Source organism: Leucopleurus acutus (assembly GCF_964270905.1).
Source record: "Leucopleurus acutus genome assembly, chromosome: 3".
Taxonomy (NCBI): Eukaryota; Metazoa; Chordata; class Mammalia; order Artiodactyla; family Delphinidae; genus Leucopleurus; species Leucopleurus acutus.
The window spans coordinates 97,760,263-97,784,573 of NC_139145.1; the positions used below are offsets into that span (position 1 = coordinate 97,760,263).

Consider the following 24,311-nt stretch of genomic DNA (forward strand, 5'->3'; position numbering starts at 1 on the left):
CGGTCCCGCTCCGGCTACATTTTTGTTGCCGTAGGTTGGAGTCCCAGGGCGGGTGTTGGCAGTTCTCCTAAAGCCCTTAAATCGGGTCCTCAATTGACAACCCACGTAGGTAAGCTCGGAAACGTCAAAACGCGCACTTTTTCTGGAAAAGCGCGGGAGAGACGCCGGCTACAGCCCCGCCCCCACACGTCACTCCAGGCTCCACCCCCCAGCAGGCGCAGGCGCATTCCGGACTCTCGGGGACCAACTTAAACCAAGTAGTGAGCAGATGCCAGAGTTCTCTTTAACCACGTCTGCCCCTGTCCTGAGCATGCGCAGTTAGACAGGGGCCTGCTAGTGTGGTTACTCTATGGATTGTCCTCCTGGATTGTCCGGCGTCCGGCTCAGGTTCATTTTCTCCATCTCTTAGTGGAAGTCACTTCGCCTAAAGTAGGAGTTGCTGTTAAACGTGCTCCTCCCATTAAACTACCACTCTGCTCTTAGAGGCGGGTCGCATCCTTTAGGCAGCCGGTCCTGACAGATATGAAAAATAAATGGCGTATGATAGAGAGCACTTAGAGTCCGCCGACTAAGCCACATAACAAAATCACTTTACAAAAAAATACTCTGCTTTGTTCCGTACTATATGCTTCATAAGACTCAGAAGACGTTTTATTGCCCCCAAGTCAGTGAGAACGGTACCTCTTTTTAGTAACAAGGACCTGTAGTATAAGCTGCGCAGGCGCGAGCCGCCCGGCCGCTGTGAGGCGCGGGAGAAGCCGGAATGTCAGCTTTCATATCGCTGTCTGGTTGTTGAAACAGGATTCTGGCCTGGGTCCGGGGCCGCCATGGGGAAGGTGAATGTGGCCAAGTTGCGTTACATGAGCCGGGATGACTTCAGGGTCCTGACCGCGGTAAGAAGTTCGCCATTTTTCCTCTCCCCTGACCTTTTCTACCGCGCGTGCTCTTCCTCTTCCTCCAAGTTTGCTGGGAGCTGAGCGCGCTTTAGGCCCTGGAACGCGGCCGAGGTTGGGAATGGGGAAAAGACCGGACAGTCGGATTTTTCAAAAGCCTTTGTTCAGAAGCTTTTTATCTTCCCCCACGTAAAGCAAAGACCCCTCTTTTCCTTCCTATTTTGCTCCCCTTCTCCAGAGCCACATCGAATCTCTGTAGCCTGGGAAGCTTCTCTGATCCTGGGCTTCTGACCAGCTGAGAAGGGTTTAAGAATCCTGAAGAGTAATTGATAGCATTGAGTTCCCTACTCACAGATTGAGTCACATAGCATTCCTTCAGTTTCATTCAATCCACACATACTTATCGGATATGTAGTAACCGTTTTAGAGAATTCCACGGGTTACAGGACAGACAAGACGAAGGAGGCAAATCATCAAGTAAACGAATAAATAAGGGATAATATAAAGATAATAAGTTCTATGAAGATGATAAAGCAAATAACGGAATAGAGATCCCTCATGGTGGAGGCAGGGAGCCTGAATACTGTTTTTAAATTGTTTAGTCAGAGAAGACTGCCCGAGTGCAAGAATCTGGTCTGTTTTTATAAAGTTCCTGGTATTTGGTAGGTACTGAATAAATATTTGCTAAGTAAAAGAAAGAATGTGGGGCGGGCATAACAGCTGAATGAGAAGGAGCCGGTCCAGTGAAGTCCTTGGAAAGAATTGAAGGGAGAGGAAGCTACAGTGGTGAGTGCAAAGGCCCCAAGGCAGGAACAATTTCTGAAGACTAGAAAGGCCAGTGTGGCTGGAGCATAGTGAGCAAGAGACTGAAGAGTTGGAGATGTAACTGGGAAAGGTGAGAGCCAGATCATGTGCTCTAGATAGTCATGCAGGCTTGGTAAAGAATTTTGAATATATTCTAAGTATAGGGGAGCCACTGAATGTTGTTAAGCAAGGAAGTGACAAAAACGGATTTTATGGTCTTAGTCTTATAGCACAAAGTTCAACACATAGATTAGGCATTTGCAGAATAAAACACATTTATTTAGGAGCTATTATTTTTTGCTTAAATAGGCATTTCTTAAGGAATAAACTATCAAATGCAAATTCAGTGTAAAATTTGGAAGACACTTCTTTCTCCTCCCATAGATTCTGAAATTCAGCCACACTTTCTCTAAATACCTACTGTCAAAAGATACCTTCCTTCTCTACTTCCTCAGCACATAAACTCACTCCTTAATGCCTCTGACAGAAATAGGGGAGTCAAGAGAATGTTAGAGGCTGGGAGAAACAGAACAAAGCATGGAAGATTAGTTAAGTTTAAAGTGTGAGGTTTTGGTTGGGACATCAAAACGATGCCAGATTTATCTTCCAAAACTTTATTTTTGCCATTCTTAAGTTCTTTTTGAAGCTCACCAAGGAATGGCCTAATTCATTAAGTATTTCAGTCTCAGTTGAGTGTTACTAGTCTTGGTATCAGTGGCCACCTTTCCTTGACCATCTTCCCTTTACTTCTCTGGCACCTCCTACATCAATAATCATACTTTGACTGGCTGCCCTTACCTTTCAGTGTGAATTTCCCCTTCCCCCCCCAAGTTCTGTCCCTTATCCCTCCTTTTTCTTCCATTATCTCTCACTTAATGATCATATCCACTTTATGTATGATTTTATCTCTTACCTCCATCAAGTAATTGATGATTTTTTCTCTGTAGTTATGACTTCATTCCCAAGTGCAGATCAGCCTTTCCAATTTTCCTTAAACATCTTCATCTGAAGTACCTTCCATGAAGGACCTTCCAACACCTCAGACTCAGTGTGCTCATATCGAATTAATCAACTTTGTCTACCCCTTCACTCCTTTCCCAAACTCCATTAAAATAATAATAATTATTACTATCTTAAAGCCTCTTCTTTCTTTTCACTTCACCTTTGACTCTTCATTCACTTTACCCTCCCACATCCAGTGCCAATCCCTCCCATACTAATTTCTTTAATTCTTTCCCTCCATTACCACCACCTCTTCCCTGTCCTGGCTTCTGTTTTCTCTGGCCCAGACTGTTGTCTTAGTTCTCCAATACAGCACCTCCAGTTTTTGCCTTCTCTAAACCACTTTGCATATTCCTGCTAGATTAACATCCTTAAAACAACCCTTAAATCTCCCTTGCCTAAGCATCTTCATGAGTTTCCTACTTTCCTTAGTATAAAATCTAAAACTTTTGGTCTACATTTCAGGTCCTTTCATATCTTCTCATTAAATACCTTCTTAATAAATACCCGGAATATCTGTAGTTATTAAACACAAATATTTGGATGTCAATACATATTTTGGTACATACCATATGTTAGTAACTATGTTAAGCACTCACAATTCATACTCTTGAAGTGCATATAGTATAGTAGAGAGAGAGAGAGAATATGAATATCAATGATTATATACCAAATTGTGATTTAAAATATGTCTAGAGAAGGTAATAATTATGTCCAACAATTGGTTGGGAAACTGCATGGTCAGGAAAGTTTGACGGAGAAGTTAAGTTTTTCACAAGGTTTTGGTAGACAACAGCTCTATGTTGATTATGATTGCATTTTGATTTCTTCAATTGCAGGTTGAAATGGGCATGAAGAACCATGAAATTGTTCCCTGCAGTTTGGTTGCTTCTATAGCCAGCCTTAAACATGGTGGTTGTAATAAAGTTTTAAGAGAACTAGTAAAACATAAACTTATAGCTTGGGAGCGAACGAAAAGTAAGTATTTGAGGCACCGTTTGTGATTTTCCCTGTACCTGGCTTCCGCCAGAGCAGGTATTCCAAAAAGCAGGTGGAAGCTGCCAGACTAGGAAAGCACTAGACATAGAACTGACACAGTACACTTCTACCATGTTCTATTGGTCAGAGCAATCACAGGGCCCACCCAGATCCAGGAGGCTAGAGAAATAGCCTTCATTTCCTCACAGGGGATTAGCAAGTTCCAATTGCAGAAGAACAAGTGGGATTAAGATATTGTTGCTGTCTTTGGCAAGTACAGTCTGCCAAAGGACTCTAGAGCATTACCTCTCAAACCATAGTGGTGAGGGATGAGTTTCTCTTTTTCCACCTATTATGGATCCGTACCTTTATAAAATAATAAAAATAATTACTAGAAAAATAAAAAATTGACAAAATACAGGCACAAATTCCTTCTTATTAGACTGAAGACATAAAATAACTTAGTCAAATTGATACAAAAATTTTTGAACCACTTAGTTTCTATAATTTGTCACAGACTAGTAACAAACATTTATAGACTGGTATCAGTCTGTAGGTTACACTTTGAGTAACACTGCTCTAGAGAAGAAATAAAAATTACAGCAAGAAATGCTAAAACTCATAAGTCTGGGTAGCTAGTGTTTTTACAGCTAAGACTTCCCTTGTTTAAATTTTTCTCTTGACCTGATGTGACTTGATGGTACAGTGTAACTAAAATATGGTCTTTCTCATTTGATTTTTTCTAGCTGTCCAGGGCTATCGGTTGACAAATGCAGGCTATGATTACCTAGCTTTGAAAACACTTTCTTCTAGACAGGTGGTTGAGTCTGTTGGAAACCAGATGGGTGTTGGCAAAGAATCTGGTAAGTGCTGATAGTACTATTGAGTGCATTTTATTCGCTTTAGTTTATGTTTCCCCTTGAGAAAGGATTCATCTTTTCTATTTTTCTAACTAAACAGTAAATTGAAAAGTTGCTTGAAAGCAATACAGATTTTGAAATTACCCTTAGTTTAGTAAACTACTGTTTTTTCATAAGTCTATCACTGAAAGTTCAGTTATACCAAGAATCGGTTTTCCTCTAATAACTGAAATCTTTGGCAAATACTTTATTTGTTCTTATTTTAATATCTGATAAATTGAACATTTGTAATAATTTTTAAAAGTATCACAAGGGGACTTCCCTGGTGGTGCAGTGGTTGGGAATCCGCCTGCAAATGCAGGGGACATGGGTTCGAGCCCTGGTCCAGGAAGTTCCCACATGCCGCAGAGTATCTAAGCCCGTGTGCCACAACTACTGAGCGTGTGCTCTAGAGACCACAAGCCACAGCTGCTGAGCCCGCGTGCACAACTACTGAAGCCTGAGCACCTAGAGTCTGTGCTCCACAAGAGAAGCCACCCAAGTGAGAAGCACGTGCACTGTAACGAAGAGTAGTCCCCGCTCACCGCAACTAGAGAAAGCCCGCGCGCAGCAATGAAGACCCAATGCAGCCAAAAATAATAAATAAATATTTTTTTAAAAAAGTATCACAAGGAAGTTATAAAAACCACACTTTCCATCACAGCAGTATGATCAACAGGGCAAAGTTAGATATGTGTAGAACCACAGAAAAAAATTCTAAAATAGCATTAAACAAATACCTATGTAGTGGTTTTTTATGTGTGGTAAAAATAAAGAACAGAGAAAGATTTTCTTTATGCCATGCTCTCTTATACATTACTTTTTTTTTTTTTTTTTTTTTTGCGGTACTCGGGCCTCACACTGTCGTGGCCTCTCCCGTTGCGGAGCACAGGCTCCGGACGCGCAGGCTCAGCGGCCATGGCTCACGGGCCCAGCCGCTCCGCGGCATGTGGGATCCTCCCAGACCGGGGCACGAACCCGTGTCCCCTGCACCGGCAGGCGGACTCTCAACCACTGCGCCACCAGGGAAGCCCTATACATTACTTTTTGTCCTACAAAGTTTATGAGCAAAAAAACTCATATGAGAGAGCAAAAAAATTAAAATTAGGGCTTCCCTATACATTACTTTTTGTCCTACAAAGTTTATGAGCAAAAAAACTCATATGAGAGAGGAAAAAAATTAAAATTAGGGCTTCCCTATACATTACTTTTTGTCCTACAAAGTTTATGAGCAAAAAAACTCATATGAGAGAGCAAAAAAATTAAAATTAGGGCTTCCCTATACATTACTTTTTGTCCTACAAAGTTTATGAGCAAAAAAACTCATATGAGAGAGCAAAAAAATTAAAATTAGGGCTTCCCTGGTGACGCAGTGGTTGGGAGTCCGCCTGCCGGTGCAGGGGACACGGGTTCGTGCCCCGGTCTGGGAGGATCCCACATGCCGCGGAGCGGCTGGGCCCGTGAGCCATGGCCGCTGAGCCTGCGCGTCCGGAGCCTGTGCTCCGCAACGGGAGAGGCCACGACAGTGTGAGGCCCGAGTACCGCAAAAAAAAAAAAAAAAATTAAAATTAGAAGTAAAAGAACTATTAGGAAACCTATTCCAAAGGAGTTGTTTTGGTACTTCATATGGTTTGTATGTCTACTATATTAATATCCAGAGTATGGTATATATTTAATAAGTAATATTAGAGTTACTAAATACGGGAGTGTGTGTGTGTAAAAATGTATAAAATGATGTAATGAAACACCTCTTTTTCCTCTTAATTTTTTTATGTCCAATTTTTTTCAATTAAAAAAATGGCTTTCTTTTAATTTTTAAGAATTTCATTACTTGCAAAACAGAGTACGAGTACGGTAAAAAGTGAATCTTAACTCCTAACCCAGGTCTCCATCTCCTGTTACTACTTCCCAAAGCTATCACTATTTATTAATATTGTACATATCCTAGAAATATTCTATGTAAATACAAGTATATAACGTACTGAGGATGTATGTATATACATTCACATATCTTTTTAATCATAGGTGAAAGCAAACAGTACTTACAATTCTACATCTTGATTTTTTTCCACTTGGTGCATCCCTGACATCATTTCATATTAGCAGAGGTGTCTTTCTTGTAGTTGCCAAGTATTACAGTCTTAGAAATTAAATTATTAGAGCTAAAGTTATGCACATTCAAAATTTTGATATTACCAAATTTCCTTCCAAATTGTGTCAATTTATAATCTCACGAACATGAGAGGCTGTTTCTCTCATGAGTAATTAGGACATGTTCTAAATGTTAGTATTAAAATAGCAACTTGTTTGATAGAATATTTATGGGAAGATCTCCATTCTGATTATTATAGGATTATATTTGGATACCCAGTATTTATTCATTGAAGCAATTTAAGAATTGAACTTCACATTGTTGAAAAGAAAGAATGTTTTTTCTTTTTGGCCCTGCTGCGTGGCAATGCAGGATTAGTTCCCCGACCAGGGATCTAACCCATGTCCCCTGCAGTGGAAGCGCAGTCTTAACCACTGGACCACCAGACAAGTCCTATGTTGAAAAGGAAGATATTATTAATCACTGCTCGTACATGTAGGACACTAAGCAACAATTAGATGTATTCCCACTAAATGGAATTGAGCATTGAGCATCTTTGGAAGCAGTAACCTTTGACACCTTTGCATCCCTGTTTTCTTTTGTAGTAGATATTAATACATGTCATCATTTTGTATTGTAATTAAAATTACAATAAAAAGAATTTTGCTGAATGGTAACTATTTCTAGTTATTAGGAAAGATAAAATTTGGAACAAATAAAACCAAAGTTAGAAAATTGGAATTGTTTAAATTTACTGGAATAAAAATATAATAATGATCCTTTTAAAATTTTGACTCTAGATATTTACATTGTTGCAAATGAAGAAGGGCAGCAATTTGCATTAAAGCTTCACAGACTGGGAAGAACCTCCTTTCGAAATTTGAAAAACAAGCGTGATTATCATAAACACAGGCATAACATGTCTTGGCTTTATTTATCTCGTCTCTCTGCCATGAAAGAATTTGCTTATATGAAGGTATTTTTAATTTTATATTTTTAACCAAACAATATGTGTAGTTAAAAGGTTGTAGTGACATGCATCAGTCTGTTGCCTCCGCATCTCCCTACTCCCAGTCCCAATCCTTAACAGTCACTTTTTAACTCTTTAGACTATTTCTGGTATTTGTTTTTCTCGTGGTTTCCTTCTACGCAACGGTATTTTTAGCTGTTATAAATGCATAAAGGCAACTTGTATTCTACAATATTAACAAGATAGAGTAGCCTGAAATAAATAGTGATGTAATTGCCTCACAAATGTGTATGTGTGAATGTAAATCTATACCTGTCTATGCATATGTCTGTTTCTAATCGAAAACACCAGATAATTACCTTCTGTAGAAACCTTAGTCTCTCAGGTAAGTTGACTGGTATTTTTTTTTCCCTCAATGGAAGAAATGTCAATTTATGAATTTGTATGTATATTAGAAATGGTAAAAATCTTTAGTTTTCAACCTTTTACCTTCCAAATTAAGTTCAACATAGATTTACTAAATATCTTTAATAATAACCAAATTAATTGTCTTCACTAATAATTTAAATTAAAAAATAACTGCATTCGTATTATTCTCTCCAGTAGGATTTATTTGTTATAACTTATCTTTTTAAAATTTTGAATTATTAAATGTCACTCCAGTGTATGACCTGTTGTTTCTTGGGAATTTCAGTTTGATGTTCTTTGAGTAGGTTATTTTAATTCATGTGCTTAAATTTTTAGTAATCCTGAGGGAAGAATCCTCTAGTCAGTATAAGTAAGTGATATCAATACCATACATTTTGTGTTTTTTGTGTTATATCAATGGTTTGTATCCTGTGATAGTAAGTAGGCAGTTTAGTAGGAATTGTTACACATTTCCCCCAAACTATATTAAGTGTCTTCTTGGAGTTTTTATATGAAGGCACAGGAATAGAGCCTGGTTGTGGATAAATATGCTTCTTAAATTTATTCTCTCTTTTCCTAAGCGAAAATAAGATAAAATTGAGCTATAACTTAAGGGTTAAGCTATGGTACAAGGGCTAGACCACTATGACAATAGTTAGAGTTGTCACATACTGTTGAGCTGCCAAAGCATGTTCAAAACCATTTGGATTTAAAAATAACAAATATATGGCCAAGCAGACAATCTTTGGGGAGAGGGAAATAGTTCAGTTCCTGTCCAAAGAAGGTAGGAAGTAGAGTAGACAGCTCTTAAAATTAACCCTGTTAATAAGCATATATTGAGTGTCAGCTGTGTGCCTACCTCTATATTAAGTATTTTGTTGGGGGAGGTGAACAGCGGATACCAAAGAAATAACGAATGCAGTGTGTGTCTTAAAGTTGGAAAGATAACATGAACACACCTAAAACAGAACAGTTTAAATGTCAAATTATATGTTGAGTTTAGAGAATCTTCTGTAGAATAGAATGATCGATGAAGGAGGTTTCATAAGTGAGTGGGAGTTGAGTAGAGTAATGGAGTTGCATATGATTTGTCTGTAAGGAAAAGACAATAAGACAGTGTACTTTGCAAAGGAACCAGAATGGCAAAGACATGAATATTCGTGTGAGCCCTGTGTGTATAGGGACAGTCACTAGGGTGACTGTCCTGATCACACTCCAGAGTGTTTATTGGACAGAGTATTGAGAGAACTAGGACTGGATAAGTGGATTAAAGAGTTTTGAAAACTAGGAAAAGTTATTCAGACTGAAGTCAATATTTACAGCTATTGTAGTTTTTTTAAAATGGAGTATTGACGCAAGCATCTTAGTTGGTATTGGTACACTGAAGAAAGGTTTGGTGTGGTAGCAAGAACTAGAACCACTGTTGGCGTGATTCAGGTATCAATGACAAAGGCCCTGTCACATAATAGATTTATATTGTATATTGTGGTCTGAAGAAAAAGGTCAGTGCTGTATAAACTGAAATGCCTAATATATTGGAATATTTCATTTCCTGATATGCCAGAAGACAGAATATTTCCTAAATTACAATTTATTTCCATTTGAATTTTTTAAGCACACTCCCAGGAAATGACAGAAACTTACAAAATAGAAGATATACATATTGTAAGAGACGAAACTTCTTGAAGGCAGAGACATTTTCACACTCATTTTTGTAAACCTAGCACAGTGTATAATATTTAGTAAATGTTCAGTAAATGAATGTTTGGTAAAAAAGTGAATTACAGGGGCTTCCCTGGTGGCGCAGTGGTTGAGAGTCCGCCTGCCGATGCAGGGGACACGGGTTCATGGCCCGGTCCGGGAAGATCCCACATGCCGCGGAGTGGCTGGGCCCGTGAGCCATGGCCGCTGAGCCTGCGCGTCCGGAGCCTGTGCTCCGCAACGGGAGAGGCCACAACCATGAGAGGCCCGCGTACCGCAAAAAAAAAAAGTGAATTACAAAAACTGGTTTACAATGTTGTTTTTATGTATAGCTCATTCTGTGCAGTGAATAAACCATGCATAAATAATCATGTGTTAACTGTAATTTTGTAAAGGCTTACATGTTTTTTTTCTGGTTGTGGACAGGTACACTTAATTTTATTGTTCCCTAAAAATTAATGACCTTTTCATTACTTTTTACCTGTTTTGCTATATTTTAGGCATTGTATGAAAGGAAATTTCCAGTTCCAAAGCCAGTTGATTATAATCGCCATGCAGTGGTCATGGAACTCATAAAAGGCTATCCTCTGTAAGTATAATTCTTGGAACCTTCAGTCCTAATAATTATAAGTTTCAATTTTAAAAAATATTTTTTTTTTTGTAAATGGAATATTGCTTCTGGGAGGTTAGAAATTAACATAAAGTAGTAGACTTAAAGGCAAATTGAAAATTCAGTTTCATTCTGACAATATGGATTTTACCACAATTTTTTTTTTTTTTTTTTTTTTTTTTTTTTGCGGGCCTCTCATTGTTGTGGCCTCTCCCATTGTGGAGCACAGGCTCCGGACACGCAGGCCAAGCAGCCATGGCTCACGGGCCCAGCCGCTCCGCGGCATGCGGGATCCTCCCGGACCGGGGCACGAACCGGTATCCCCTGCATCGGCAGGTGGACTCTCAACCACTGCGCCACCAGGGAAGCCCGACAATATGGATTTTATACTCTCTGACTCAGTCAGTAAATAAACAGTCTAGTATGTGCCAAGCGCTGTTCTAGGCTCCCCAGTAAACAAAACAAAGTCCCTGCCCTCATAGAGCTTACTTTCTGATGGAAGGAAACTTGCAGGAAATAGCTAAACAAGGAAATATTTGATACATCAGATGGTGGTAAATGCCATGCATAAAAATAAAGTGGGGTAAGGAGGACAGGAAGTGTTGAGGTGGGTGGGTGTAGGAGGCTGCTATTTTACATGGAGTGACCAGGAAAAGTCTCCTTGATAAGGGGATTTTTGAGCAGAATCCTGAAAGGAGAGAGGAAATCATGCAGATATCTAGGAACATTTCAGGCAGGGGCAAGAGCAAATGCGTAAATCCTGGAATGGGAGTATGCCTGCATGTTCAGGAAACAGAAGGCCACTGTGGCTGGAGCTGAGTGAGTAAGGGGAGAAATTGTAAATGATGAGATCACAGAGGCAGCAGACGATTTGTAAGCCATTGCAAGGATGTTCTATTTATTTATTTTGGTGGGGAGGATATATTTGACATATAACATTCAGTAACTTTAAGGTTGATTTGATACATTTATATTTCCTAATGTGATTGCCATTGTAGCAATAGTATAAGGACTATTTTGATTGAGACAGGAAGCCACTGGAGGATTTTTTTTTTTTTTTGGTGGCAGTGAAAACTCCAGGTCCTAACCACTGGACTGCCAAGGAACTCCCTGCCATTGGAGGATTTTGAATTAAGAAGAGACATGATCTGACTAATGTTTTAATGGTATCACTCTGACTGCTGTATTGAAAATAGACTGAAAGGAGACTAGGACAGGATTAGGAAGAAAAGTTAGGAAATTATTGTAATAATGCAAGCAAGAGATGATAGTAGTTTAGATCAGAGTGGTAGATGTGAAGGTGATGAAAAGTGGTCAGATTTTGGATATGTTTTACAGTCAGGGCCTACATGATTTGTTTGGGATTGTATTGATATAAAGGAAGGGGCAGGTAAGGATAACACCAAGATCTGGGGCCTGAATAATTGGAGGGATAAAGTTGCCATTTACAGAAATGGGAAAGACTGCAGAAAGACAGTTTGGAGTTAGAGGGTGGGGCAGAATCAGAGGTTCAGTTTGGGACATGGTACTTTAGAGATGCCCAGAAGCTCAGAGAAGTCTAGATTGAAGTCTGTGTATGAGCCTGTATGAGATCACCAAGAATAGTTAAGATAATAGGTCTTAAGATTAACCTTTGAGGAGCTCCAAAATTTATACGTCAGGGAAAAGCTGAAGAACTAGCTAAAAAAACTAAGAAGGAATGATCAGTGCAGAAAGAGGACAGCCTGAAGAGTTAGTGTACCAAGGGTCAAGTGAAAGGAGCTGCTTCAAGGAGGGGGAAGAGGTTAACCGACAGACCAGATAATGATGAAGGTGGAGAATTGACCATTGGATATAGCAACATGTAAGTCATTGGTAGTTTTGACGAGAGCTATTTCATTGGAACAAGGTTGAATGAAAGCTTGCTTGAAATGGGCTCATTAGAGTGCTCATTGAATTGGAGAAAGCACAAGTAGAGGAGTTTGGCTGTTAAGATGAAAGAAAGAATGTGGTGTACTGGGAAGAAGATACAGAATTGAATGGGTTGTGTCTTCTTTTTTTTTTTTAAGCTGTTATATCTGTATGCTGATAGGATTGAAGAGAAAACTGCTAGGGAGGCATGATGAAATGGAAATAATATTTAAATGTAAATACACACTTGCTTTCATTAAAATCATAAATGAGGACAAATAACCATTTTCACACTTAACACTTTCAGATGTCAGATACACCATGTTGAAGATCCTGCATCAGTATATGATGAAGCTATGGAACTAATTGTTAAACTTGCAAATCATGGGCTGATTCATGGAGATTTCAATGAATTCAATCTCATTTTGGATAAAGATGACCACATCACCATGATCGATTTTCCACAGATGGTTTCAACTTCTCATACCAATGCTGAATGGTATATTCTGGATGTAACTGTGTTTATGTGTGATGCAGTCATCTTTTATTTATTAATAATTTTTAAGCTTTGTCATACTGTCATTGGGGTTAATAACTGGTTTGAAGTGGCTGATGTTAAGAGTCTAAAAATTGGGATGTCAGAATGCTCTGATTTTCCCCCTAAGAATTTTTCTTACTCCTCGGTATTTTAAAACTGAAAAAAAATGCACTTTGATACAGTTTTTAAAACCTATTCATTAAAATAACGCTGTATATTAGAAATCTGAAGAAACTGCCTACTTTTATAAATCATCAAAAGAATTTGAATTACTCTTGTAACCTGACAGACTTGAAAAAGTCAAACTTTCTCAGCCATGGAACTCTTTATTCAAACAAACGTTTAGGTGGAAGCCCAATTTTTAAAACAAAGGTCTGCTCAGAAGAAGTAGGGACATGGAAGGAGGAACCCTAGAACCACATCCTCTCTGCCTTTCCCCTTTTCTCTCTGCTTCATGGTTGCCTCCAAGAGGGCTTCACCAGGCATAATTTAATAATTTTTTATGGCCTTGATGAAAGTTACGGTTTTGTACTGAACTCAGTTACCAGACTGGTAATATCTCTCATGTTGTTTTTAGCTTTTATTTTGATAAGAGAAAGGAATTCACGTAAAACCTCATCCCTGACACAGGGCAGAATCACTTCATATACTGTGATAATCTTATTTCTCATATTACTTGACCATTTAAACTGCCAAATTGTGAAATATGACAGGATATTTTACTTTATGTGTTTGTATTCTATGATGCAATTGAGTGTAATCAAATTAAGATTGAGTATTTTTTTTCTTCTGTTCTCTCAATTCCATGTCATCCTGTCTCTTAATTCTCCCTTTCTGGAAACCTTCTAGAGAATTCAGTCTGTTCTGGCTGCTTTATGGTAGCCTAAAAAGCAACCTGATATTCAGAGGTCCTTCTACTCTCAGTCCAGATTAGCATGTCTCCAGATAACTATTTATAAGCCACAGCATTAGTTATATCCTATAGATGTTTATTGCATATTAGCTAATGGGTAATAAAGATAATATAAACATAACATTAGTCCCCAAACTTTTTCTTGTGAGTCACTAGTTTATTTTTGTCTTCACCTTTCCCAGTTGACTAGAGGTTCTAGTGAACATAGCTGAAGCTGATGGGAACTATAATCAGACAGACTGGAAACTAGAGAGGGAAAGTAGAAATCTGCCCCCAAACTGCAGGCCCTTATCTTTTTTTCTGGGATTCATATATATGTCTCACAGTATGGGAAAACCTTGAGTTTTCTAACCATAAGAACTGTATGCCATTGACAGCTTATAGTCCTTGTTCCTGGGCTTTTAGTTTTTCAAACACCAGCAGCTGATTTGTTTCTTTTTTCTTTTGAGTAACATCCTTTTCTCTTTCATGTAACAACAAGAATGTCATAACAAGGATGTTGTCTTTGGCTAATAAGGAAAAAGATGAACAACAAAGGCTATATAAAAAATGATTCTTGCTTTTGCAGGTATTTTGACAGAGATGTTAAATGCATCAGAGATTTCTTCATGAAACGTTTCAGCTATGAAAGTGAGCTTTTCCCAACCTTTAGTGATATCAGGTTTGTATACTACATTGCATAAAATGATAGAATTCTGAATACCAGATTTATTTAGTTCTAAAAGTTAACACTTTCATCTAAAAATTTTTCATTATTATTGTTGTTCAGTATCATTGCTATATAATATACAAATGAAACTTAAAAACTATGCCTACCTGTGGTCCATTAACCTTACTGAATTTGGAGGAGGAACCTACTTAGTTTCTTGTAAATTCGAGAACGCTTATTCAATATAGGATGCTATGTGAATAACCCATTTTTAAGGAATCAAGCCAAGTGTTTATCAGAAATCATGTTTTTCCTTTATTCACTATAGGAGCTATATTTAATTGATTCATGGAACATAATTTTATGTAAATTCTCACAGCCAAATGTTCTCATTTTGTATACGTAGTTAAGATATTGTTTTCTGATTTGGGATGGTTAACATAACTTAAAATCTTTAGCCTCCTCTGAAAGTTAATTTATTAAGTCAGTATCAACTGAAGTTTCTGTAACTTTTCTACTAATATCTGTTGCTCTTCACAGTCATTTTATTCCTTTTTTTTTTTAAGATTCATTATTTAATTTATTTTTGGCTGCATCGGGTCTTAGTTGCAGCGCACAGGATCTTTGCTGAGGCATAAGGGATCTTTCCTTGTGGCGTGCAGTCTTCTCTCTAGTTGTGCCGTGCGGGTTTTCTCTTCTCTAGTTGTGGTGCTCAGTCTCCAGGGCATGTGGGCTCTGTAGTTGAGGCGCACGGGTTCCAGAGCGTGTGGGCTCTATAATTTGCCACACACAGGCTCTCTGGTTGAGGCATGAGAGCTCAGTAGTTGTGGCGTGCGGGCTTAGTTGCCCTGCGGCATGTGGGATCTTACTTCCCTGACCAGGGACTGAACCCACATCCCCTGCGTTGTAAGGCAGATTCTTTACCACTGGACCACCAGGGAAGTCCCTCACAGTCATTTTATTCTTAGATGACAACCAGCTATGTCCTTTACATTTGTGTAGGTAAGTGATTTAAGTATTACCTTTTAGGCAGAGAAAAACCTTTAAAATATATAAACTGTTAAACTCATTTGAGAGTTGTAATTTATCAGAACACTAAATACTTAATTCATGTCAGGTGGATTTTTTTCTCGCTCTCTAAATGCATAACATTCTTTTCTTTTCCTAGGAGGGAGGACTCTCTTGATGTAGAGGTTTCTGCCAGCGGCTACACAAAGGAAATGCAGGCAGATGATGAACTACTTCATCCAGTAGGTCCAGATGATAAAAGTATTGAAACAGAGGAGGGATCTGAATTCTCATTTTCTGATGAAGAGATATCAGAAAAAACAAAGGACTGTAGATCAGATATTGAAAGTGCACAGAACTCTACAGGTGAATCAGTTGACTGCTGTTACAGATCATCTGGAGACCTTGAACAAATAAAGGAAGACAGTTTGTCAGAGGACAGTGCTGATGCACATAGTTTTGAAATGACTGAATTCAATCAGCCTTTAGAAGAAATAAAAGGGCAGGTTGTTACAAACAGTTCTGTAACTGAGTTTTCTGAGGAGAATAGCAGAACTGAACATGACACCAGGCAAGATGATAAGACAGGTCAAGGTGGAATCCTCATGGGCTCTGAGGAGTATGAAGACGAGTGCCCTCATATGATTGCCTTGTCATCAGTAAACAAAGAATTAAGGCCTTTCAGGTATAGACTTCTGTTGGTTGGTTTTTTACTTTAATCTGGAGACCTAGACTTTGATTCTGGTAAATGAATGTTTTTTTCAAATGACATGACAGCTATATTCTGCATCATGTGCAAAATGAAAGCAAATAACTCTTTTATAGTTAAAATTCAAATAACCCTCTACAATTGACTTAAGCTAGACAGCCTATTTATTCAATTTTAAGCAGTTCTGCTTTCAAATTCAAACTGATTACTTTCAAATAGTTAATAAGATCTCTTGATAAGTTGATGAGGTTTTAGATGGGTGAATTATTTGTATTTTTTAATAATTATTCATCTAATATATGTTTGGTTAATGTATAGTCCAATAAACATGTAGTAAGTGTGCTCTCTTAAAATATCTACTTACAGTGAATTTTCCCTCATGCTTTGAACCTTCTGTACTTATTTGTTAATGTACAATTAAAATTACTGTTATGTTATTTTTCTTCTAAGATTTTTTTTTTTGGACAAATATTAGTGAATCAGCCTCAGCTTAGATTAGCAAAAGATCTAAAATTTAACTTTTAGATTTAGGGTGGTTTGATGAAATATGGCTTTATGTATTTCAAAGTAGTAATATGATATAAATTAAGCATAATTAACTATTAAAAATTAACTAAATTTTGATTTTAATTTTAGAGATGAAGAAAATATGGAAGATACTAATCAACATAGAACAAGAACTCTGAGTGTTACTTCTGTGGGCAGTGTGTTAAGCTGTTCAACAATTCCTCCGGTAACTATTCATTCAACATTTCCCAGGTGTTTATTAGCACTACTGTGGACAGATTATTAAGCTTAGGCGCTCTGAGGATTAGATGATGTACAGGACCACCTTGGCCATTTGGACTTCACATGTTGATAGTATAAAATTGATAACAAGTGCAAATTTAGTAAATAGAGAGGGTTCACTTCACTTTCAGCTGGAACGATCAGAGCTTTCAGGGAAAACACAGCATGTAAGTTGGCTTGAATTTGAAAGATGAAAATCATAGAAATTTAAATCCAAGGGGGACTTTGTAGATTCTCATGTGATCTTGTCCCTGCATTTTAACAATTAGGAAATTGAGGCCCAGACAAGTTATATGACTTTGCTCAAGATTACTCAGCTAGTGACAGCACTGCACCTCAAATGTGAAAATGCACGAGCTTCGCTAACTAGCTTGTTCTTAAATTTTGAAAGAGGAAAATAGGTAATTGTAAAACTTTCAGTGTCTCAAGCTTTTGTTGGACATTTAGCAACAAATGTCCAAAAGAATTTCATAAAGGACATTTTCTGGACAGGATAATGAAGGTATAGTCCAGCTCCTACCGATGAGCTTTTATGCCTGCCGGCCATTTCTCCTGGCTACCTGGAAGGAAGAATCAGTTTGTTTCCTTTGTAGATTTTAAGCAGAGATAAAATTACATAATTGGTGTGGTAGGTTTTTTCCTTCTGGTTGAAGGTACTAAGTTGAATACCATTGAAACTAGTTTTTAGTGATAACTTTACTTAAAATGAGCAAAAGAAGAAAGTCAGTTTAGAAGGTAGAAAGGAGGAAATCAAATTATTATTTAGAAAGTGAATTCACAGGGAAAGAACTTTGTTTTTTCCTGAACTTCTCATTTTTTAAGTTCAGATATATTGTTAACAAGTTAAAATGTACACCCTGTGGAGGGTAATATGGGACATTTACAAAATTAAATCAGTTATCAAAAAATAAGCTAAAAATAACAGTACTCTGTTTTATTAATATAGTGCACTTTTAGTAGTACTGGTATCTTTACTCAATAATAGAAACATTTGGAACTTGTGAGACCAAAATAAAAGAATAAAATTCTGTAAATGCACTGATTTTATATACTCTTCTGATGGCCTCATAATTTACCTGATTTTCTGAACATAAAATTTAAGTCTGTGAAATCTTTGAAACATGTTTTAATTATGATGGAAGATAATATCTCCCTTTAAGTATTATCACCTGTCTTGGTTAAGAATTTCTCACTTTATGATTGCCTGTCCATTCTTGGCTTTGATATTTTTCTGTACTTATTGAGATATATTCACCCTCCTTTCTTTGATTTTATCAGATTCAAAACATAAGTGCATTTATATCTAATTTTTGGATTGGCCAAAAAGTTCATTAGGGTTTTCCTGTAAGATGTTACAGAAAAACCCGAATGAACTTTTTGGCCAACCCAATACAGTGTTGTAAAATTGGCAATTGCATATAAAGAAAAGTTAGATTACTCCTGCTACTTTCTTAAATTCTAAGTTATGCTCTTTTCTGTATATAAAGATGATGACGCTAACATTGTCTTTAGGTCTTGTCTTTATGCCATTTAACTTACAGCTAACAGAAGGAACTTATATTTCAAATGGGGTCAAGCCTATAATAAACTGGATTATAAAATACAGATTTGCCTTTAGTCTAAGAGGGGAAAAGATCTCTCTAGCCAGCTTAATCAAAAAGGTTTCCCTCTAATCATTGGAAACAAATTGACCGTGTTAACTTCTAATTCTTTTGGGAATTTGGTCATACTATTTTCCTTGAGGTCGTATTCCATTTTTTTTAAAGGGTCAGGAGAAAACAAACTGTTTTATTACCTTCGTTAATTTGATGATTGTTGTTTTCGTGTCTGCAAAACTAAAAGATTTGCTCTGTGTTCTTTGAAATTGTAAAATCTGTTTTCCTCTTTAAAATACTTTTATAGTTCCCTATTTATTGGCAAAGTTGCCATTTATAAATGCTGTTCTTTCTCATATGTAACAGAATTAAATTCCAGCTAAACATTAAGGTATATTGATTTTAAAAAAATACATACATGGCCACCATCAATAGCAACAAACAACAAAACAATAACAAAGTACATGATTTTCATTCATTTTTTCCATGTACTCCTTGAAATAATACAGAAGTACAGTTGACCCTTGAACAACACTGGTTTGAATATGTGGGGTTTTTTAATAGTAAATGCTACAGTACTATATGATCTGTGGTTGGTTGAATCCGCAGGTGCAGAGGAACCTCTGATACAGATGGCTGACTCTAAGTTATACTCAGATTTTTGACTGCACAGTGGGTCAATGCCCCTAACACCCTCATTGTTCAAGGATCAGCTGTATTTTATTTCGCATTTCATCATTTTTTTAAAAAAATATACTAGTGTGGATTTTTCTCCCACTTTTTAACATGAAAATTAACCTTGTAGGATTTGTAAATTGTTCTGAATTAGGAGGTATATGCATCGTGATTCATTACCTCCTTATTTTCTTTAGCTGCTTGATATGATTATCTTATGGTCTCATTGAAGTAAAGAACGAAGGGGAAGTTCAAGCAGAATATTTAGAAAATAAATTGATTTTTTTTTCTTGGAACTATCCCAGAGGCCTCTGTCTGAACTCCTCTAGTTTAAATGTGGTGCATGTTCTACTGTTGTCTCAGTCTCCTGTTGGGTACCTTCTTTCCTAGTTTTATCTCTCTTCCTTACTGAGTTTACTTCTTTATGTGGCAGAACGGATTTTAGTAGTTATTTGAGTGAGTTTGGGTGGGGGAGAGGACTTTTTATTACTAAAAATGTCTTTTTATCGTGTCCTCACACCTGATTGAGAATTTAAGTATTAGAGTTGTGGTCTGGAAATAATTGACCTTCAGAATTCTGAAGGTATTGCTTTGTTCTCTTGGTGATAGTTAAGATGATGCTGATCTGATTTAGGTTTCTGGTCTCCTGCTGGGGTGAGGAGGCTGTGATAGTTGCCTGGCTTCCTAGGGTAGAGAAAAGTCCTAGAGGCCAGTCACTCATGTGTTAAACTTTCAGCCAATCTTAATGCTTTCAGTAATGAAATTTCTGGGATAGCAACCAGGTGCTTCTAAGACTCTGGCCTTCCTGGAACTGCATCTCCTGGGATATCAGCCTCTGCAGGAACTTGCATTTTTATTCTTCTGTTTCGCTTTATCTTCTTTTACTTTTCCTCCCACTGAGAATCATTAGACTAAAATAAAGAGGGATAACTTGTTAAAGCCTGTCTGCCTAACTATGTAAAATATCTGAAGTCTGCATTTAACTTATCTGATCCAGAGTTTTATATTACACATATACAGTCCAAGAAACAGTACATTAGGCAGACTGGTTTTTCTAGCTCCTTTTTACCTCTCAAGTCCATTAATCTTTAATTTTTTAACTTGACAGATTTTTAATAAATGCTTCTTTGTACCTAGCATGGGGTGGAGCATATTAAGAAGAGACCCTTGCTTCAGTCCTTTCAGCGTTCACTCTTTTTTTAGGAGAGGTTGGATGATGCAAGATTATACACAATTAAACAGGCTGCTTCAGAGGAAAAAAAAATTATGTGAACGGAATATTCAGATTTTATTCTTCATCTTGTAAGTCATTTGACATTGGCAGCCTGTGTCTCAAGTGATAAGAAATAATTCGAATTTATGATCATTCACCGTGTGAAAACATACTGTTTCTCCCAGAAACTGTATGAGGACTTTTCCATGAGTAACTGCTGCCATCAGGTCATCTCTACACCTGAAGTTATGAAGGCACTCTTGTGTATATTTGACCAGTAGTAAATGCTTTCAAACATAATTTTCCACTACAAAACCATGCCTCCTTTTACCTAGAAAGCAAAGGAATAAGCAGGTTGTTTTGGTTTTGTTTGTTTTTGTTTTCTTTCCATCTTGTTGGGTTTGGGTTTGGGGATTATGGTTGGTTGGTTTTTCCCAGTTTTCCTGATAGACACTAGGTGGCACTATGATGATTTGTTATTTAAAGAAATGTGACTATTCACTACTATGTGCTACTTTTTGCTGTAATCTGTATTTCTGTTAGGAATTTAATTCCTCCTATTTTATAACAGTTTGGTGTTTTCTCTTATTGCTGTTTAATATAGTACTGTCAGTGTTTGGAATTTTTTAAAACTCATGCTTTTAACAGAAATTTGAAAAATATTAGCAGTGTAAATCTTTGTTTTATTGAATGTTTACTCCTTATCAAAATGTTCCATTATCAGTGATACTAATTCATGAAATCTTTCCAGGAATTGGTGAAACAGAAGGTGAAGCGTCAGTTGACAAAACAGCAAAAATCAGCTGTGAGACGACGATTACAGAAAGGAGAAGCAAATATATTTACAAAGCAACGGAGAGAAAACATGCAAAATATTAAATCAAGTTTGGAAGCAGCTAGCTTTTGGGGAGAGTAATATATTTAAGAAGTTGAATATTTTTCAAAAAGTTACTATGATCCCTTTTTAAGCCACCTTTAGTATTTTTTGGACCAAGGCAGATATATATATATAAATAGATAAGTAAACCCTCTTTCATCAATAAATTTGACTCATTCGGTACATGTCTTCTAAAGAATAACTATAGTAATTCTGCTAAAGCAACCCAGTTTTCCAAGTAATTTTTTGTTAGGAATATTTGAGTTTTTTGTTTTTTGTTTTTTGTTTTCAGTACGTGGGCCTCTCACTGTTGTGGCCTCTCCCGTTGCGGAGCCCAGGCTCCGGACGCGCAGGCTCAGCGGCCATGGCTCACGGGCCCAGCCGCTCCGCGGCATGTGGGATCTTCCCGGACCGGGGAACGAACCCGTGTCCCCTGCATCGGCAGGCGGACTCAACCACTGCGCCACCAGGGAAGCCCTTGAGTATTTTTTAAAATCAAAATATCACTGTTTTTGCCTGGTTTTGTTCTCTTCCACAAACAGGTAGATTGCTTGGTTTCATATTCCAGCTTTTCCACTTACTAGTGGAAACAACCTTAGGCAAGTGTTATTTCTCTCTCCCTCTTTCTCCTTCTCTGCCTCAGTTTTCTTAGTGTTAAAATTGGATTTATAACTACTTTGTAGCCTTGTTGTGAGGATTATATGAGACAGTGCACAGAAAGCACTTAGAACAATGTCTAGCACTTTAAAGTGTAGCTATTGGAATGGTAATTACAATGATGTTTATCTTTCAGAAAATCTGCTAACAACTTGGTTGCATTTTATTTAGCCACAGGAAGAATTCACTGCCATATATTTTTTTAGTCTCTTGTATTAAGGGTAAACCAGCTATGTCTCCTTTTATTTTCTGCTACTTAAATTGGTAATGTGGTCGTGGGAACAGAAATTTGAGACAATCACACCATGATTTTTACAGTTTCCAGTTTTTATGCAGCCTGAACAGAAGTAGAAGACTTAAGGGTGGGGGGAAGTAGAAGGGATGAGAAGTGAACAGTTCTTTCTGATATTCTTAACTGGGTGGGTCAAGAACATATTTCATGTCAAAGATAACAAATACAGTTGACCCTTGAACAACGTGGGTTTGAACTGCGAGGGTCCACTATACACAGATTTTTTTTCAATAAATACATACTACAGTACTGCGTGATCTGAGGTTGGCGGAATCTGTGGATGTGCAAGGGCTGATTGTAAAGTTATAGGTGGATTTTCAACTGGATTGGGGGTCATCGTCCCTAATTAGGCCCCACATTCAGCTATACTCCCTTCACTGGGTGCAGGAAAAAAGAAAATACATAAGGCATGGTTTCTCCCTCAAAGACTTTATAATCCAGTGAGATGTGAAAGTGGGTTCTTAGGTACATGTACCTGATGATAATCCAGTCTCTTCAGCAACAGCATGGCCTGTGAGAGGGATGTCCCTTGCAGTGGAAAATGGCCACTAGATGGCAGTGTCACCCCACAGTCACCAGCCAGGATGTCTTTGAATTACTTGCATCTGTAGTTAGCATTGGCCAGGAGATACAACAGCAGATTCTTTTCCAAGATTGACAAAGACAGCAGATTCCCTTTAACCTTTGCAAAATTAATTCTACTGTTCCTTCACAAGACCTATCTAATAAAATCACTGTAATAATACAGATGCAAGAAAATATCACATCTAATTCCCTTGAAAATTACACTAATTTTGAAAGTATTTACATAGCTTTGAATTTTAGGTATATCTTTAAATTCAGGTATTCTTTTTTTTTTTTTTTTTTTTTTCTGCTGTACGTGGGCCTCTCACTGTTGTGGCCTCTCCTGTTGCGGATCACAGGCTCCGGACGCACAGGCTCAGCGGCCATGGCTCACGGGCTCAGCCGCTCCGCGGCATGTGGGATCTTCCTGGACCGGGGCACGAACCCATGTCCCCTGCATCGGCAGGCGGACTCTCAACCACTGTGCCACCAGGGAAGCCCTATTCATTTTTTATAATCTATCTACTTTAAAGCATTTTGATAACATAATGTTGAAGACAGCATAATAGAACCACAGAATATTTATTTTGGAATACATTTTCTTATATTAAAAGTTTCAAAACCAATTCAGGAAACTATATGACTTCACCCTACTCAACTTTATTCAGTTGACTCAGTCCATCTTTTGGGTACCTATTACATAAAAAGCTTAACTACTATTTGAGGAACTTAGAAGGCATATAAACAGTGCTTACCCTTAATAGCCTAAGATTTCCTGTGAGTTACGGAACAAATTAGTCAAATGTACAAACCTAAACAAATTATTCTGGGTCCAATCACAATGATTTTTAAAAGATGTTTTTGAGTAGCCATCATGTAGAAATTAGAGACTTTGCCTTAATCAGACAAGATTTAACCCTCACATTTTAAAACATCCATAGTGAACAATAAGAAAAATTTTTAAGTCTACTACTAATATAGTAAAACTGTATTATGACGCAAAACACTTGTTGAATCTGGGAGTTTCAAATTTAAATCCTGGTTTTACCACTTCCCAGGTACCTTCTGTAGCCTCTGTAACCTCGCTTTTTTGATTTGTAAATGAAGACATTTAATGGTCCCTGTCTCCAGGTTGTTCTGAAGAGTAAATGAAATAACACCTTACAGGAGCTTAGCACAGTGCTTGATGCTGGTCCCTCAGTATCCCCTGGGGATTGGTTCCAGGACCACCTGTGGGTATCAAAATCATCTCATGCTCAAGTCCCTTAAATAAAAGCGCAGATGGTGGGTCCTCCATCTCAGCGGGTTCTGAATCTAAGGATACAGAGGGCTGACTGTATGTTTAGTGTATGGTTCAAATGACTTAAGGTTACCAAAAGGGAGATTCCAGAGGAATCTTTCCATTTTTCAAGGTATTTCAACTATGATTTTATCAAGACGTACAGATACTTTGCTTGCAGCTTTCCATTGTCTACTTGGTGTTCCCTTGAAATAAGCTTTTCCTGCAAGGTATGCAGTTTGTATTTGTGCTAAGTTTGCAGTGTTGGTAACCATCAGTCTGTTCTTTGGTGTACAGATGGCTTCT

General features: G+C 37.6%; 1 protein-coding gene across 1 annotated transcript; it reads left to right on the forward strand.

Moving 5' to 3' along the window:
* The first annotated feature begins 762 nt into the window (after positions 1-762).
* RIOK2 (RIO kinase 2) lies at positions 763-23,187 on the forward strand. The gene is made up of 10 exons (XM_082835233.1): positions 763-893; positions 3,539-3,677; positions 4,424-4,540; positions 7,469-7,644; positions 10,248-10,336; positions 12,555-12,746; positions 14,267-14,359; positions 15,516-16,040; positions 16,701-16,797; positions 21,088-23,187. Exons 1-10 carry the CDS (start codon positions 828-830, stop codon positions 21,250-21,252), a joined length of 1,659 nt encoding a protein of 552 aa, XP_082691359.1. The 5' UTR covers positions 763-827; the 3' UTR covers positions 21,253-23,187.
* The last annotated feature ends 1,124 nt before the right edge of the window (positions 23,188-24,311 follow it).